Below are 14,791 nucleotides of genomic sequence, written 5' to 3'. Positions count from 1 at the left end.
TAAGCCTCTCTCTCTCTCCCTCTCCCTCTCCCTCTCCCTCTCCCTCTCCCTCTCCCTCTCCCTCTCCCTCTCCCTCTCCCTCTCCCTCTCCCTCTCCCCCTCTCCCCCTCTCCCCCTCTCCCCCTCTCCCCCTCTCCCCCTCTCCCCCTCTCCCCCTCTCCCCCTCTCCCCCTCTCCCCCTCTCCCCCTCTCCCCCTCTCCCCCCCTCCCTCTCATAAGCTAAACCTTAAAAGGGCTGTGCTGCTGGGCTGGGGAGCTTGCTCTGCAGTGCACCTCCCTGCAGGGATGTTTTCCTGAGGTTGGTGGGGGACCAAGGGTCACTTTAATCTGTTCCATGACCCGTTTATCTCAACACTGGGGTCTTCAATTGAGTTGGCAGTCACTCTAACAGCCTCTCTATCCTTAACATGCATGGACCAATTTTTGCCGCTTTTTGGGGCTCTGCGATCCCCACTAGCAACAGCCTTTATGTACATAAAACCAGACAAACATTCACTGTACCTCACCAGCAGAGACCAAGAGATGTTCCTGCGACCTGAGCCAGAGAAGGCTCTGCACCACCACCGATTCTCACATGAACCTTGAGCTGCGGACAGGACCGAACCAACAGTGGGGACACAACAAGGACAGAATCAAGGGCTTGGGCGTTTCCACTTACAACCTGGGAATTGTCTGAAAGGCCAGGGGCTTAGCTTTGTTGGCTCTGGGCAGAACCATCTCCCAGCCTGAGCTGACCTGCCCTATAAGCCAAACAGAGGGGGAGCTCAATGCCAAGAGAGTTCAGAACCAAGAGGGAACTTACCCTCAGTCCTTGGAAAGGGTGAGACAGTGAACCCAAAAGTGGGTTCACCGGTACCAGGCCTGTGTCTTTCACTGTCCGAGAAGCCATCAGAAATCTCCTTCAATCCCACTGCTGCCATCGAATCTATTAAATAACACAACCCAGCTGAGTACATTTAAAAGCTCTAATTGGGAGTTCCCATGGTGGCTCAGCAGGTTAAGGACCCAATATTATCTCTGTGAGGATGCAGGTTTAATCCCTGGCCTTGCTCTGTGGATTAAGGATTCGGTGTTGGCCCAAGCTTCAACATAGGTCTGATCTGGCATGGCTTTGGCTGTGGCCTAGGCCTCAGCGGCAGCTCCAATTCAACCACTTGCCTCGGAACTTCCATGTGCCTCAGGGGCAGCCATTTAAAAAAAAAAAAAAATTGGAGTTCCCGTCGTGGCGCAGCAGAAACAAATCCGACTAGGAACCATGAGGTTGAAGGTTTGATCCCTGGCCTTGCTCAGTGGGTTAAGGATCCGGAGTTGTCGAGAGCTGTAGTGTAGGTCACAGACGCAGCACGGATCTGGTGTTGCTGTGGCTCTGGCGTAATCAGGTGGCTACAGCTCCGATTAGACCCCTAGCCTGGGAACCTCCATATGCCACGGGTGCAGCCCTAAAACACGGACAAAACACACACACACACACACAAAATTTTTTAATGAACAATTCATGAGTCAGGCAACATCTCATCTAAGAGGTAAAGAGGAGCTCTGCTGAGCTGCAGAAAAGGAAGCTTTTTAAAGACAGAGCAGAAACAAGGAAAGTATTTGCAAAGATATAATGTTTCAGGCAAGGCCGTCCTCCTGAAGGAGGATGTGAGCAGGGTCTATTAGCAGATTTCTCAGTCCTGACCAGGAAATTCCAGTTTAGCTGGAATCACATTCCTGGCTAAGGGTGACTTTGTAATTAGGATAGGTATTAAGTCTTGGCCTACTGCCACGGAGCCAACACACGTGACTCCAGTTGGGGCTTATGGTTTCCTTTTTCATAAGGGGCAGAGGTCCCTTTATCCACCTGACCGCAGGGGTGCCTCCTGGTAGGTACACTCTTGGGGGCAGGATGAAGGGAAAGGTCAGTGGGCCGGGCAGATACCTGAAGGGTAGCTTACTGTCACTGTCACAGAAGGAAGGAAATGCACCCCATTTTTAACAACCCTCATCTCTGAGTGTCTGGATCTTGGTGGTCTCTATTCTATGAGTGCTCTTTTATGTTTTCTACCTTTTCTAGAGCACAATGTGTATTTTTAGAATCAGGAGAAAAGTAGGCTCGGTTTTTGTTTTTTTTTTTTTAATATATAACACGTCTGGAGGCCTGTCTTGAGTATGTGCCAGTTTGTTGGGTGTGGAAGGTGTGAAGCTGGGTGACTAATGGACATTGTCGTCAATGAGCCCGCCTCCTCGTGCTGACTGCCCCTTCCTTGTGTTCATACCTGTGTTCATACCTGCCAAGACCTTGTGAGATTCTAAATGGTTTCTGCCCCCAGTTTCCTTAAGTCATGTAACTCTGAAGTCCAATCACAACTGTGGTCCTTACTAGGCAATTTAGTTACTTGTTATATCCATTTGTTGATTCTTGAATTGTTTCAAATGAATCTATCTCTTCTTCCCAAAAAAAAGACTAAGTTTTTTTTTTTTTAAAAAAAAGACAAGACATTCTTAATATTTCTTGAATAGCCCTCCAGGTAACTAGACTTGTATTCATTACGTGCAATAAATATGAATTTGCTGGTGAAATTTCACTTTGAGTCACCAAAAAACTAACTTTCCCATAACTGCTGTCATTTGTCTCTCAGGGATGTTTACCTAATATTTAAATGGCCAGTCCTTTCCCCGCTTTTATGAAATCACCCTTAATTCCCCTTTCATTTCTCACTTCCTTCATCTTCCCAGTTTGAGTAGCCAGCACTCATATTTCATGATCATAAATGTATACTTCAGTTAAGAATCTGGATAAAGCATAAAATCCTATCTGTTTCTTCTTTCTTATACATAGGGAATTCTATCCCTAAAATCATAAGCTATAGTGGTTTTTTGTTTTTGCATTTTGGGGCCATACCATACCCATGGCATATAGAAGTTCCCAGGCCAGGAGTCAAATCAGAGTTGCAGCTGCTGGCCTACACCACAGCCACAGCAATGCAGGATCCGAGCCTCACCCGAGACCTACACCACAGCTCACATCCACACCAGATCCTTAACCCACTGCGTGAGGCCAGGGATCGAACCTGCATCCTCATGGGTTCTAGTCGGATTTGTTTTTGCTGCACAGCAACAGGAACGCCCATGTAACCTATAGTCTTTACATGAGTTTTTGTGGGTTTTACTATGGCTGGGGTTAGATTCTGTTTTGAAAGCTTTTCCAGGGGTTCCATTGGAATACAACCTTTGAATCTCACAGGAGAGGTAACAGGATATAGTGGAAAGCCAGAAAGACCAAGATTTGGATCTCAGCTCACCTGACGGGGACCACTAACAAGATACCTTACCTCTGAGCCTCAGTTTCCTTATAGGCAAAATGGGAATCGTAACACCTGCCTCCTGATGTTAAGATTCAAGATGTCCCACAGGTGATCAGTAAACATTTGCTAAACTGATGAAATGGAAAGCACTCTCAGGAAAACACCCAAATAATTGTCTTTGTCCCAAAGGGCAGTGAGAGTCCTTGGGAAACCGTGTAGAACTCCTTTTCGAGTCAAATTACTTGGGCAAAGGTCAGCCCCTCCTTCAGTTAAAAAGCTGAGGGCAGGGCTTAACGAGGAAGTGGCTCTCTTTCCTGAGCCTCCCTCCAGCTCTAGTCCCAACCTGAAGAGGCTACACCCGCTGGGGTCTCAGATCACAAGAAGCCTCCCGCAATGAGAAGCCAGGAAGACTTGGCCAGAGTTTCCTCTTAAGTTTCGTGGAGAGAGACTCAGGTATAGAAATATCCTTACTGCCACCTGACCTGAAGCAGGAGACACCGCTAACAGCCTGGAGACCAGGTAACACCAGGAGGCACCAGTCTTCATTCTCAGCCTTTCCAGCAGGACCTGGGGTGGGCAGGTCCATCCTGGTTTTGCTAACTCACTAGAGATGAGCAGACCTCACGTTTCCCGAGTTTATTTCCAAGATCTTAGCATGTCAAACTCAGAAAGCAAAATTAAGAATCTAAAACTAAACGTTAAGCAACTAGTTTGGCGTTTCAAAGAAAGGGAAAGAAAGATATTTAGGTTTCTCTTTCATTTCTCCTTTGCTCAGAAGGCTTGGGATAGGTCAGTTCAGAATATGTAACTGGCCAAATGATTTTGAATTTTGTGCAGGCCTCTCTCACTGAGTGCGTGACAAGGTGCGTGATGACCTGACAGAAGCCTGTGGAAATGCAAGCTTCCTCCCCCAGAGCAGAAATGGGCTGCAGACAGGCGTGCCTGGGTTTGAGCCAGAGTCCTGAGCACATGTGGGAACTTGGACACAAGGTCTAGTCCTGGCAGACCCCCCTAGAGACTTCCTTGGGTACAAGGCTCAGGTGAAATGGGAAATTCTGCTCCCTCCCGAGGTCCCCACCCCCTTTGTTCATAATCATCAGAGCCTGAGTCTCTGTCTCTCAGTTTAGCTTCTATTGTAATGATTTTACCTCATTCCTCATTTCTCCCTGAGGATTTAAAGGACAGAAATGACAAACAGGAGGCGGGACGAAGACACTAGATGTTCAGGAAAGCGAGGGGGGAGGGCAGATTGCCTCTGAAGGGCATAAGGGGGGCAGAGGGGGCAGAAGGGCAGGTGAAAAGCAACCAGAAAACACTGAGCTCCTAATTTGGTCCTCAGGAATGAGCGTCCTCACTCCTTTTTTTTTTTTTTTTTTTTTTTGGTGGGGAGGAGTCTTTTTAGGGCCACACCTGCGGCATATGGAGGTTCCCAGGCTAGGGGTCTAATCAGAGCTACAGCTGCCAGCCTGCACCACAGCCACAGCCATGCCAGATCTGAGCCGTGTCAGCAACTTACACCACAGCTCACAACACCACTGGATCCTTAACCCACTGAGCAAGGCCAGGGATTGAACCCACAACCTCATGGGTCCAGTCGGATTTGTTTCCGCTGTGCCACAGTGGGAACTCCCTCACTCCTGTCTTACATTCAGGTCTCAGCAGAGTGAGCAAATTTGAATTCCATCCAGCTTCCTGGGGCCCTGGGGCCACAGCCTCTGTGCCGTTGTAGGGTCTCTTTCCTCCGTGACCTGCCACAGGAAGGGAAGCAAAATCTAACCTCGACAAAGGAATCCAGAGCTAGAACAACCCCAAGGGTGTCCTGCCATCCTGGAGGTCAGGTGCCGCCCTGCCCCGCTCCTAGGGGACTAGCTGCGTGGGAACCCGCAGGACTTTGGCCATCTAGGGGTTGAGGGAGAGGGAATCTTCTGGGAGGGCAAAGAGGCCAACCAAAGACACCATGTAACCTCCCTCCCTTTCAGAAGCAGTTTGGTGTAGATAAGGAGAGGGTATGTAAATACAAAGAGTAGGGTTGGGGAGCCACTGAATTACAATAAGCCTCACACATCTGATCCTGGAGCTAATTGAACCCTCCAGGCTCTGCACCTACACCCTGGGACCCCACCCAGGACTTCCTTTCCATAAACATAAGCATAAAACTTACCTGTACATTTCCATTGACCCAGAAGTTGAGCATTTTGAACACGAATGGCTGAGAGCAGAAGGGCTGCAATGTGTGATAAAGTAACTCGCTGCTGCTCTGCACCAAGACGTTATGGTCAATTTAACAGCGCCCTCATTCACAGTGGGGATCAGTGGGATGCACTGGAAGTGTCTTAACTGAGACTGATGCCATGGTCTCCTCCGCACCGCTGCTCCTGGCCACTGTCTGCATGCTGCCGGGCTCTCTGCTTCTCTCTCTCGCCCTTGGCCTTGCCTCTTGGTTGGGCCAAGCACTCAGATCCTTCTGGCCTGTAATGTGACAAAAATCTCTGCCCCCAGATGGAAGGACCGTGTGCTCCATCCTGACCTCTGGTTTTCCCCCCTTTCAGCTGTTGCTCCTGCATCAGCCTTTTGCAAACCCCTCTCTTAAAGAAGGACCCTTTCTCCGATAACATCACACATGCACACACCACACACACACACACACACTCACTTTTTTTTCTATTCACTTTTTTCAAAAAGCAATTTTATTATAGTTGATTTATGTGACATTTTCTGCTGTACAGCAAAGTGACCCAGTCATACACATTCTTTTTCTCATGTCATTCCCCATCATGCTCTATCCTAAGAGTTCCCTGTGCTGTAGAGTAGGACACACACACACTTTTAAAGTCCTCACGCTGCATTAGAAACTTTTTGCTTTTTTTTTTTTTTTTTTAACTTACATGGTTTCCTCCAGAGTAGTTTTGTGGCTGGAGGAAGGCTCACCCCCTACCAAGGACACAGTTCCTGGAGAACCCGAGGGTACTTCCAGTCCAAAGGAAGCTCCGAATTAAAACCCACATAAGTCTCCTGACACCCTCCAGCGCTGCTCCCTGCCTGGGCTCAGCCACATCTGCAGTGAGACGTCCACCTGGAGTCTGACCTCGTGTCCGGCTCTCCTAGCCCTTTCCCTCTTTGGCTCATGTGTCTCAGGTAACTCAGTCTCAACCCCAGGTCCACTTTACTCCCTTCCAAGAAACTCAGTTCTCAATATTTTTAAGCAGCACCTTTCATTCGTAGAGTTGTCCAATTTGCTTAAAAATACAAGAGGCCCAGATTTCCTGTCGTGGCACAGAAATTAACCCTGACTAGCATCCATGAGGATGCAGGTTCGATCCCTGGCCTCACTCAGTGGGTTGAGGATCCTGTGTTGCTGTGGCTGTCGAGAAGGCCCTAAAAGGACCAAAAAAAAAAAATATATAGGAGGCCCTGTTAGGTATGAATTTCAGGTAAATGACAGATACTATTATTTTATAAGCATACAATATTCAGGACCTACTTACACTAAAAAATTATTTGTCATTTATCTAAAATTCAAGTTTGACTATATATCCCATATTATTAACTGGTAGATCTATGTCGTTTTTCTTTCATTCATCAAATATTTATGGAGCATTTACTCTGTCAGGCCTTATGCTAGGTGCTGGGAAAGCCAGCCAAGTCCCAGGCTTCATGCCTTACAGTGTGTGTACTTTATACCCACACCCACACTATCTATAGATAAACCAAATATTTGCAGGTCATTACTTTTCTTAATTGCAGCATTTGATGGATTTGCTTTTACGTACACATTAAAACTTACCAAAAAGGTAACCTATTCTAAAATAATCTAACTTTAATGAAGATGCTAGTATTTCTTGAACATGTAACATCTACCATGCACTACTTTAGATGATTTACATGTGCTATTTTTTTTATCCATGATATGGGGGTATGTTTTTTTTAATTTTTTAATTGAGATATAGTTGATGCACAACAATGATTCAGAATTTTTAAAGGTTCTACTCCATTTGTAGTGATTATAAAATATTGGCTATATTCCTTGTGCTGTATAACATATCCTTATAGCTTATTTATTTTATATGTAATAGTTTGTACCTCTTAATCCCCTCCCCCATCTTACCCCTTCCCTTCCCCTGCCTCCATGGGCAACCAGTAGTTTCTTCTCCATATCTGTCTTTCTTTTTTGTTATATTCACTAGTTTATGCTTTTAAGATTCCACGTATAAGTGATATCATAACAGTATTTGTCTTTTTTTTACTTATTTCATTTAGCATAACCCTCCAAGTCCATTCATGCTGTTGCAAATGGCACAATTTCATTCTTTTTTATGGCTGAGTCGTATTCCATACAATATACACTGTATCTTCTTTATCCATTCATCTGTTCTTAGACACTTATGTTCCTTCCATATCTTGGCAACTGTAAATAATGCTTTTATGAACATTGGAGTACATGTATCTTTTCAAATTAGTATTTTTATCTTTTCCAGATACATACCAAGGAGTGTAATTGCTGGGTCATATATTTCTATTTTTAGTTTTTTGAGAAATATTCATACCATTTTCCACCATGTCTGCACCAATTTACATTCAAACCAACAGTGGATGAGAGTCCCCTTTTCTCCACATCCTGGCCAATATTTGTTATTTGTAGACTTTGAAGATAGCCATTCTGACAGGTGTGAGGTGATATCTCATTGTGGTTTTGATTTACATTTCTCTGATTGTTAATAATATTGAGCATCTTTTTCTACCTACTGGCCATTTATATTTCTTTGAAAAAGTGTGTATTTAACTCTTTAGACCTTTTTTTTTTTTTTTTGTCTTTTGTCTTTTGAGGGCCACACCCATGGCATTTGGAGGTTCCCAGGCTAGGGGCCCAGTCGGAGCTGTAGCCACCCACCTACACCACAGTCACAGCAACTTGGCATCCGAGCCACTTCAGTGACCTACACCACAGCTCACCACAATACTGGATCCTTAACCCACTGAGTGAGGCCAGGGAGCCAGCCTGTGTCCTCATGGTTGGTAGTCAGGTTCGTTAACCACTGAGCCATGATGGGAACTCCTCTGCCCATTTTTTAATTGGTTTTCTTGAAGTTGAATTGTATGAGCTGTTTACATGTTTTGGATATTACCCCTTATTGGTCACATCATTTGCAAATTATTTTCTCCCATCCCATAGATTGTCTTTTTGTTGGTTGATGGTTTCTTTGGTGTGCAAAAGCTTTTAAATTTAATTAGGTCTTGTTTATTTTTGCTTTTGTTTCCTTTGGTTTAGGAGATAGATCCAAAAAAATATTGCTACTATTTTATGTAAAAAAAATTCCACCTATATTTTCTTCTAGGAGTTTTATGGTTTCCAGTCTTACATTTAGATTTTAATACATTTTGAGGGTTTTTTTTAATATATGGTGTTAGAAAATGTTCTAATTTCATTCTTTTACATGTAGCAGTGCAGTTTTCCCAATACCACTTATTGAAGAGACTATCTTTTCTCCATTATATATTCTTTTTTTTTTTTTTTTTTTTTTTTTTTTGTCTTTTTGCTATTTCTTGGGCCACTCCGGTGGTGGCATATGAAGGTTCCCAGGCTAGGGGTTGAATCGGAGCCACAGCTGATGGCCTACACCAGAGCCACAGCAACACTGGATCCAAGCCGCATCTGCAACCTACACCACAGCTCACAGCAACGCTGGATCATTAACCCACTGAGCAAGAGCAGGGACCAAACCCACAACCTCATGGTTCCTAGTCGGATTCATTAACCACTGCACCACGATGGGAACTCCTCCATTATATATTCTGGCTTCCTTTGTCATAAATTTATCATAAGTGCATAAGTTTATTTCTGTGCTCTCTATTCTAGTCCATTGACTTATCTGCCTGTTTTTCTGTCAGTACCATACTGTTTTTATTACTGTAGCTTTGTAATAGAGTCTGAAGTCAGGAGTATGATACCTTCAAAATAGTTCTTCTTTCTCAAGATTGTTTTGGCTACTTGGGGTCTTTTGAATTTCCATACAAATTTTAGAATTATTTGTTCTAGTTCTGTGAAAAAAGGCCTTGGTATTTTGGTAGAGACTGCATTGAATCTGCAGATTACCCTGGGTAGGATGATCATTTTAACAATATTAACTCTTCCAATCCAAGAACATAGATATATCTTTTCATCTGTCTTATCTTCATTTTCTTTCATCAGTGTCTTATAATTTTCCAAGTAAGATCTTTTACTTCCTTAGATATGTTTATTCCTAGTTATTGTATTCTTTTTGATGCAGTGGTAAATGGGATTGTTCCCTTAATTTCTCTGATAGTTCATTTTTAGTGTATATAAATCCATATGTCTATGTATTAATTTTGTATGCTGCTATTTCACCAAATTCTTTGAGGAGTTCTAGTAGTTTTTTGGTGACGTCTTTAGGATTTTTTTATATAGAGTATCATATTGTTTGTAAACAGTGACAGTTTTACTTCTTCCTTTCCAATTTTCCAATTTCTAGTTTTACTTCTTCCTTTTCTTTCTTTGTCTTCTCTGATTGCTATGGCTAGGACTTCCAAAATTATGTGGAATGAGAGTGGTGAGAGTGGGCATCACTGTCTTGTTCCTCATCTTAGAGGAAATGCTTTCAAATTTTCACTGTTTGGTATGATGTTACCTGTGACATTCTCATATATGGTCTCTATAATGTTGAGGTATGCTCCCTCTATACCTACCTTGTGGAGAGTTTTTATCATAAATGGATATTAAATTTTGTCAAAGTGCATCTACTAAAATGAATAGATAATTTTTATTCTTCAGTTTGTTAATGTGATGTATTACATTTATTGATTTGTGGATATTGAACCAACATGTATCCCTGGGATAAATCCCACTTGATCAAGGTGTATGAGACTTTGTGTTGTTGGATTCAGTTTGCTATTTTGTTGAGGATTTTTGTTACTACATTTATCAGTGATATTGGCCTGTAATTTTCTTTTTTGGGGGTGTCTTTGATTTTGACATAAGAGTGAAGCTGGCCTCATAGAATGAGTTTGGAAGTGTTCCTTCCTCTGCAATTTTTTGGAGTAGTTTGAGAAAGATAGGTTTTAACTCTCTCTTTATCACTTTTTTTTTTTTTTTGGTCTTTTGTCCTTTTTAGGGCTGCACCTGCGGCATATGGACGTTCCCAGGCTAGGGGTCTAATTGGAGCTGTGGCTGCTGGCCTACACCACAGCTCACGGCAACCCCAGATCCTTAACCCACCAAGCAAGGCCAGGAATTGAACCCGCAACCTCATGGTTCCTAGTTGGATTCGTTTCCGCTGTGCCACAATGGGAACTCCAACTCTCTTTTAAATATTCAGTAGAATTCATCTGTAAAGCCATCTGGCCCTGGACCTTTGTTTGTTGGGAGTTGTTGTTGCTGTTTAATTACTGACTCAATTTCATTACTGATAATGGGTCTGTTTATATTTTCTATACTTCTTTATTCAGTCTTGAGAGATTGTAAATTTCTGGGAATTTATCCATTTCTTCTATGTTGCCCATTTTATTGGCATATAGTTTAGTGGCATATAGTTCATAGTAGTCTCTCATGAGTCTTTGTATTTCTGTGGTGTCGGTTTAACTTTTCCCTTTTCATTTCTTTTTTTTTTTTTTTTCTTTTTGTCTTTTGTCTTTTTGTTGTTGTTGTTGTTGTTGCTATTTCTTGGGCCGCTCTCACGGCATATGGAGGTTCCCAGGCTAGGGGTCGAATCAGAGCTGTAGCCACCGGCCTACGCCAGAGCCACAGCAACGCGGGATCCAAGCCGCGTCTGCAACCTACACCACAGCTCACGGCAACGCCGGATTGTTAACCCACTGAGCAGGGGCAGGGACCGAACCCGCAACCTCATGGTTCCTAGTCAGATTCGTTAACCACTGCGCCACGACGGGAACTCCCCCCTTTTCATTTCTGATTTTATTTATTGATTTGGGCCATTTCTCTTTCTTTTTTCTTGATGAGTCTGGGTAAAGTCCTATCATGTTTTTTAAAATATTTTCCAAGAACCAGATCTTAGGTTCAGCGATCTTTTCTACTGCTTTTCAAGTTCTTCAAACTTGATTTTCTAAAAAAAAAGTAGGATTTTTTTTTTCATATCTAATGTTACATGTAATATCAAATATAGAGGAATAGTAGTGCACCTGTTCAAGCTAAAGCAGAGAGTAAAGGAAGGGAGAGAGGACAGGAAGGGCCAGGGACCCCAGACAGTTCCCTCTCCTGAGCTGTCTTCCCTTTTTGCCCACCTACCCTCTTTAAAGGAGACTTTCACCCACCCTCCACAATCTAGGGCCCCTTTTGAAATGTAAAAATCAATTGACAGGAAAAAATGCAAAGCTCTTTGTCATTCAAATACCCCATCACCTGGCCCCAACTGCCACATCACTATTGTCCCTCCACTTCTCTGAGCCCTAAGGATACACAAAGCACAAGCTTATTTTCTACCAGCTCTCTCTCCACTCTTCACACCATCCTAAATTTCATCGTAATCTGCCCTCTGCCCAGCCTGTTCTCAGCTCCCAAATCCGTCCATTCATCCAAACCCTTTCTGTCCTTCAAGGAGGCTGCACATGCCCTCTATTTGCAGCTGTCTGCTCCTCCCCCACCTCAAATGTTGGCACCTGCATCTCTATTTGAGCTTCTAGCTCACTCTCTTTGTTTGGAGTTATCTGTGTACATGTCTCTTCCTCATCCTTGTAAGACTGAACTTTCAGAATGAACCCTGGCTTTTCCATCTCTGATTATCCCCTGCCTCCCAGCACAAAGAGAATAGGTGCTCAGCAAATGTTTACTGAGTTTCACTTGTCTTTCCTGACCAACAAAGAGTAGGGTGCTCCCAGATAGATGGACATGTGTGGACTTTGTCGTTGCAGCCCTGCCATGTGCACCACCAGCACCTGTGACCTGGAGGAGATCCCTCTGGATGATGATGACTCAAACAGTATGGAATTCAAAATCCTGGAGTTCTATGTCACACACCATGTCTTCAAGAACAGCTCTGCTGTCTTCTCACCAAAGCTCCTGAGGACAAGAAGTTTGTCCCAGAAAGGACCAGGGAGTTGGCCGGTAAAGGAGGCATGGACACAGGGGCCGTGGCCTTGCAGAAGTTCCCAGTCCAGTGAGAAGGCCATAAACCTTGCCAAGAAAAAGTCTTCTTGGAGAACACTCTTCGGAGTAGCAGAGAAGGAGGAAAATTCGCAGAGCGTGCCTACAGGGTTCCGTTTCGAGGGGCCGAGGAGAGTGGAAACTCAGAGTGGTTCTCACAGTCAGCAATGGCCAAGGTCCCTCTCCAATGTGGAACAGCGCTTAGACCACGAAGGTAGGCTTTTGGGGATTTCTTCTCTCCTGCATCCATATCTTTCCCTTCTTTGTGTGCCTGGGAGTTCACCTCCTCCCAAGTTAGTAAGGGGGTCTTAGGCAGGGCACTCAGTACCACAGCTTCCCAACTTGGTAATATTCAATATAATTTCCCTACTTTTCTCAAGATTGAGCAGAAAGAGAGATGGTGGCAGTGAAGGGTAAGGGGACTGCTTTTCTGGCTCCAGTGTCCACAGTTAAGCTTGCTGCCCCAAATCCTAATCCTCAGTGCCAGAGACCAAGATAAGGGAAAGAGCCCCCAGATAGGGGCTCAGGCTGCTGTTCTTCCTAAAGGAAGTCAACTCCCCCCCACCCTGAGTCTCTGCATTTTCATTTGTACATTGGTGTAAACCACCCCCTCCCTACCTCTGAAGGCAGAAGGAAAGATCAGATAGCTATATATGAAAATACTTTTCAAAGTATAAACCACTCTAAAAAAAAACCAACTGGGATGCATTTTGACAAAATCTTCCTTCAGTGGGACAAAACACATTGTATTGAACAGAACATTTTCATGAAAGTCTTTATCAGAGTTACCCTTCATCTTGGCATAAACATCTTCTTGCCCTCCAACACCCAGTGTCCAGATTTTAAAAGAAAGCCCCCTCCACAAGGCTGATTGGCCTGTGTAACTTGTCAGTAATTAGTCAACAGGTGGCAGCAATGTCTCAATTTTTAAATGTGATTTATTTTAGAACAGCAGTTGGGAGGACATATCTGGGGAAGACCTCCTCCCCCAGGGGTACAACAGGCTCCTTCTGCTGATGGAGGGAGGGCAGGGGCAGAGCAGAGCTCTGGAGCAAACAGAAGAGTTGGAGGAACATAATTGGCTTTCTGCTTGTCCTGGTCTTTGGAGTTTTCCAGGAAACAGAGGAAGATTTTACAGACTTTAACCTTCTGGCTTTCCTAAGAAAAACGACATTCCATATGTCAATAATACTGAACTGCCATTTGACCTTTTTTATTTCCTAAAAATTCTAGATCTCTGTCTATATATATAGATATCCCTTAAAAAGTAGAAACAGTTACCTCCTAAGGAAGTTTAGCTTCAAACATTTACTTACAGTTGTTCCTCCCTCTCACCTTCCTCTCTCCTTGCTTTCTTGTTCAGTAAATTACGTGGATGGTTGGTTGGTTTTATACTGGGTGTGACCCAAGAGGGCCTCATGTTCTATTTCTATTTTGCCACATATAAATCAGAGCTCAGCAGTTGGCATCCCCTGGGTTCTTTTAACTAAAGGTCACAATGTAGCCTGTGCTGCCATTTCCAGGACTGAGACTCCAGGCTGAAGTGAGAACTATGAGGTTACGGCTCAAGACCAAAGTCTAATAGGGGAGAGGTCTTGGGATGTAGAAAAATGAATGTCAATACCAATTTTAGAAACACCAACGTGAGTTCTTTTGTGAACATTTTTTTTTCTCCACAGCTATGATTCACTACAGCTTAACTAAAAGAGAGATTATTTTTCTCTCCCATTAAAAAAAAAAAAAAAAAAAGTTTGGCAGCCCAGTCTCGATCAGTTAGTTCCACAATTTTTAGGTTTTCCTCTTCTGCCATCCTTCATTTAGTGGCTTCCAACCTCAAAGTCACCTTAAATCCCAAGGTGACTGCTGGATTCCAGCCATCAGGTTCACATCTCAAGAAAGAGGAAGCAAGGGGAGGACAAAAGGGTATCTTTCTAGATAACTCAGCTCCCTTTTGGAAAGTTTTCTTAAAACTGCACCCCAGCTTCTTACACTCAGTGACTGCTCCTTCCTGCAAAGGAAGCTGGGAAATGTAGTTTTGTCACTGCTTCTGACACTTTGGGGGTCTGTTACTAAGGAAGAAAAAGAAAATGCATACTGGGTAGGAAACAGGAGTCTTGACCATATGGAACTCTCTCCTAAACTCCCAGCCCCTCATCTTTAAAACAAATGCCTCAAGCCAAATGCCTTTCCAACCCCATTCTCTTGCTCTCCTTAACCCCACGATGAGCCCCCAAAATAAACTCCAAAGGATGGGCAGGCAGCCTTTTTGTTCCCTCCCCAACCCCATCCAGTGTCCCCTTGGATGAAACCAGCTCTGACAATAAGGGAATCTTTTTTTTCCCTAGTTTTTTAAATTAAGGTATTCCAAATGGTCATATTAACTAGAGCTAACTCA

General features: G+C 43.8%; 1 protein-coding gene across 4 annotated transcripts in view; it reads left to right on the top strand.

Annotated features, from left to right (window-relative positions):
- BCL2L14 (BCL2 like 14) overlaps positions 1 to 14,791 on the top strand; it is a 50,761-nt gene that overhangs the window by 23,124 nt on the left and 12,846 nt on the right. For 2 of the 4 annotated variants that reach the window (XM_085024609.1, XM_085024611.1), the window contains exon 3: positions 12,165 to 12,610. In XM_085024609.1, the coding sequence (XP_084880735.1) occupies positions 12,172 to 12,610 (439 nt within the window). In that variant the 5' untranslated portion in view covers positions 12,165 to 12,171. 4 annotated transcript variants of the gene reach the window in all.

The sequence above is a fragment of the Sus scrofa genome, chromosome 5, assembly GCF_054392235.1.
Source record: "Sus scrofa isolate SSC_HxYL_T2T_F1_AM1 chromosome 5, Sscrofa_HxYL_maternal_Yorkshire_Landrace_v2.0, whole genome shotgun sequence".
In the NCBI taxonomy this organism is placed as follows: domain Eukaryota; kingdom Metazoa; phylum Chordata; class Mammalia; order Artiodactyla; family Suidae; genus Sus; species Sus scrofa.
The sequence above is the reverse complement of the archived record's forward strand: the minus strand, read 5'-3'. Positions and strand labels throughout refer to the sequence as shown.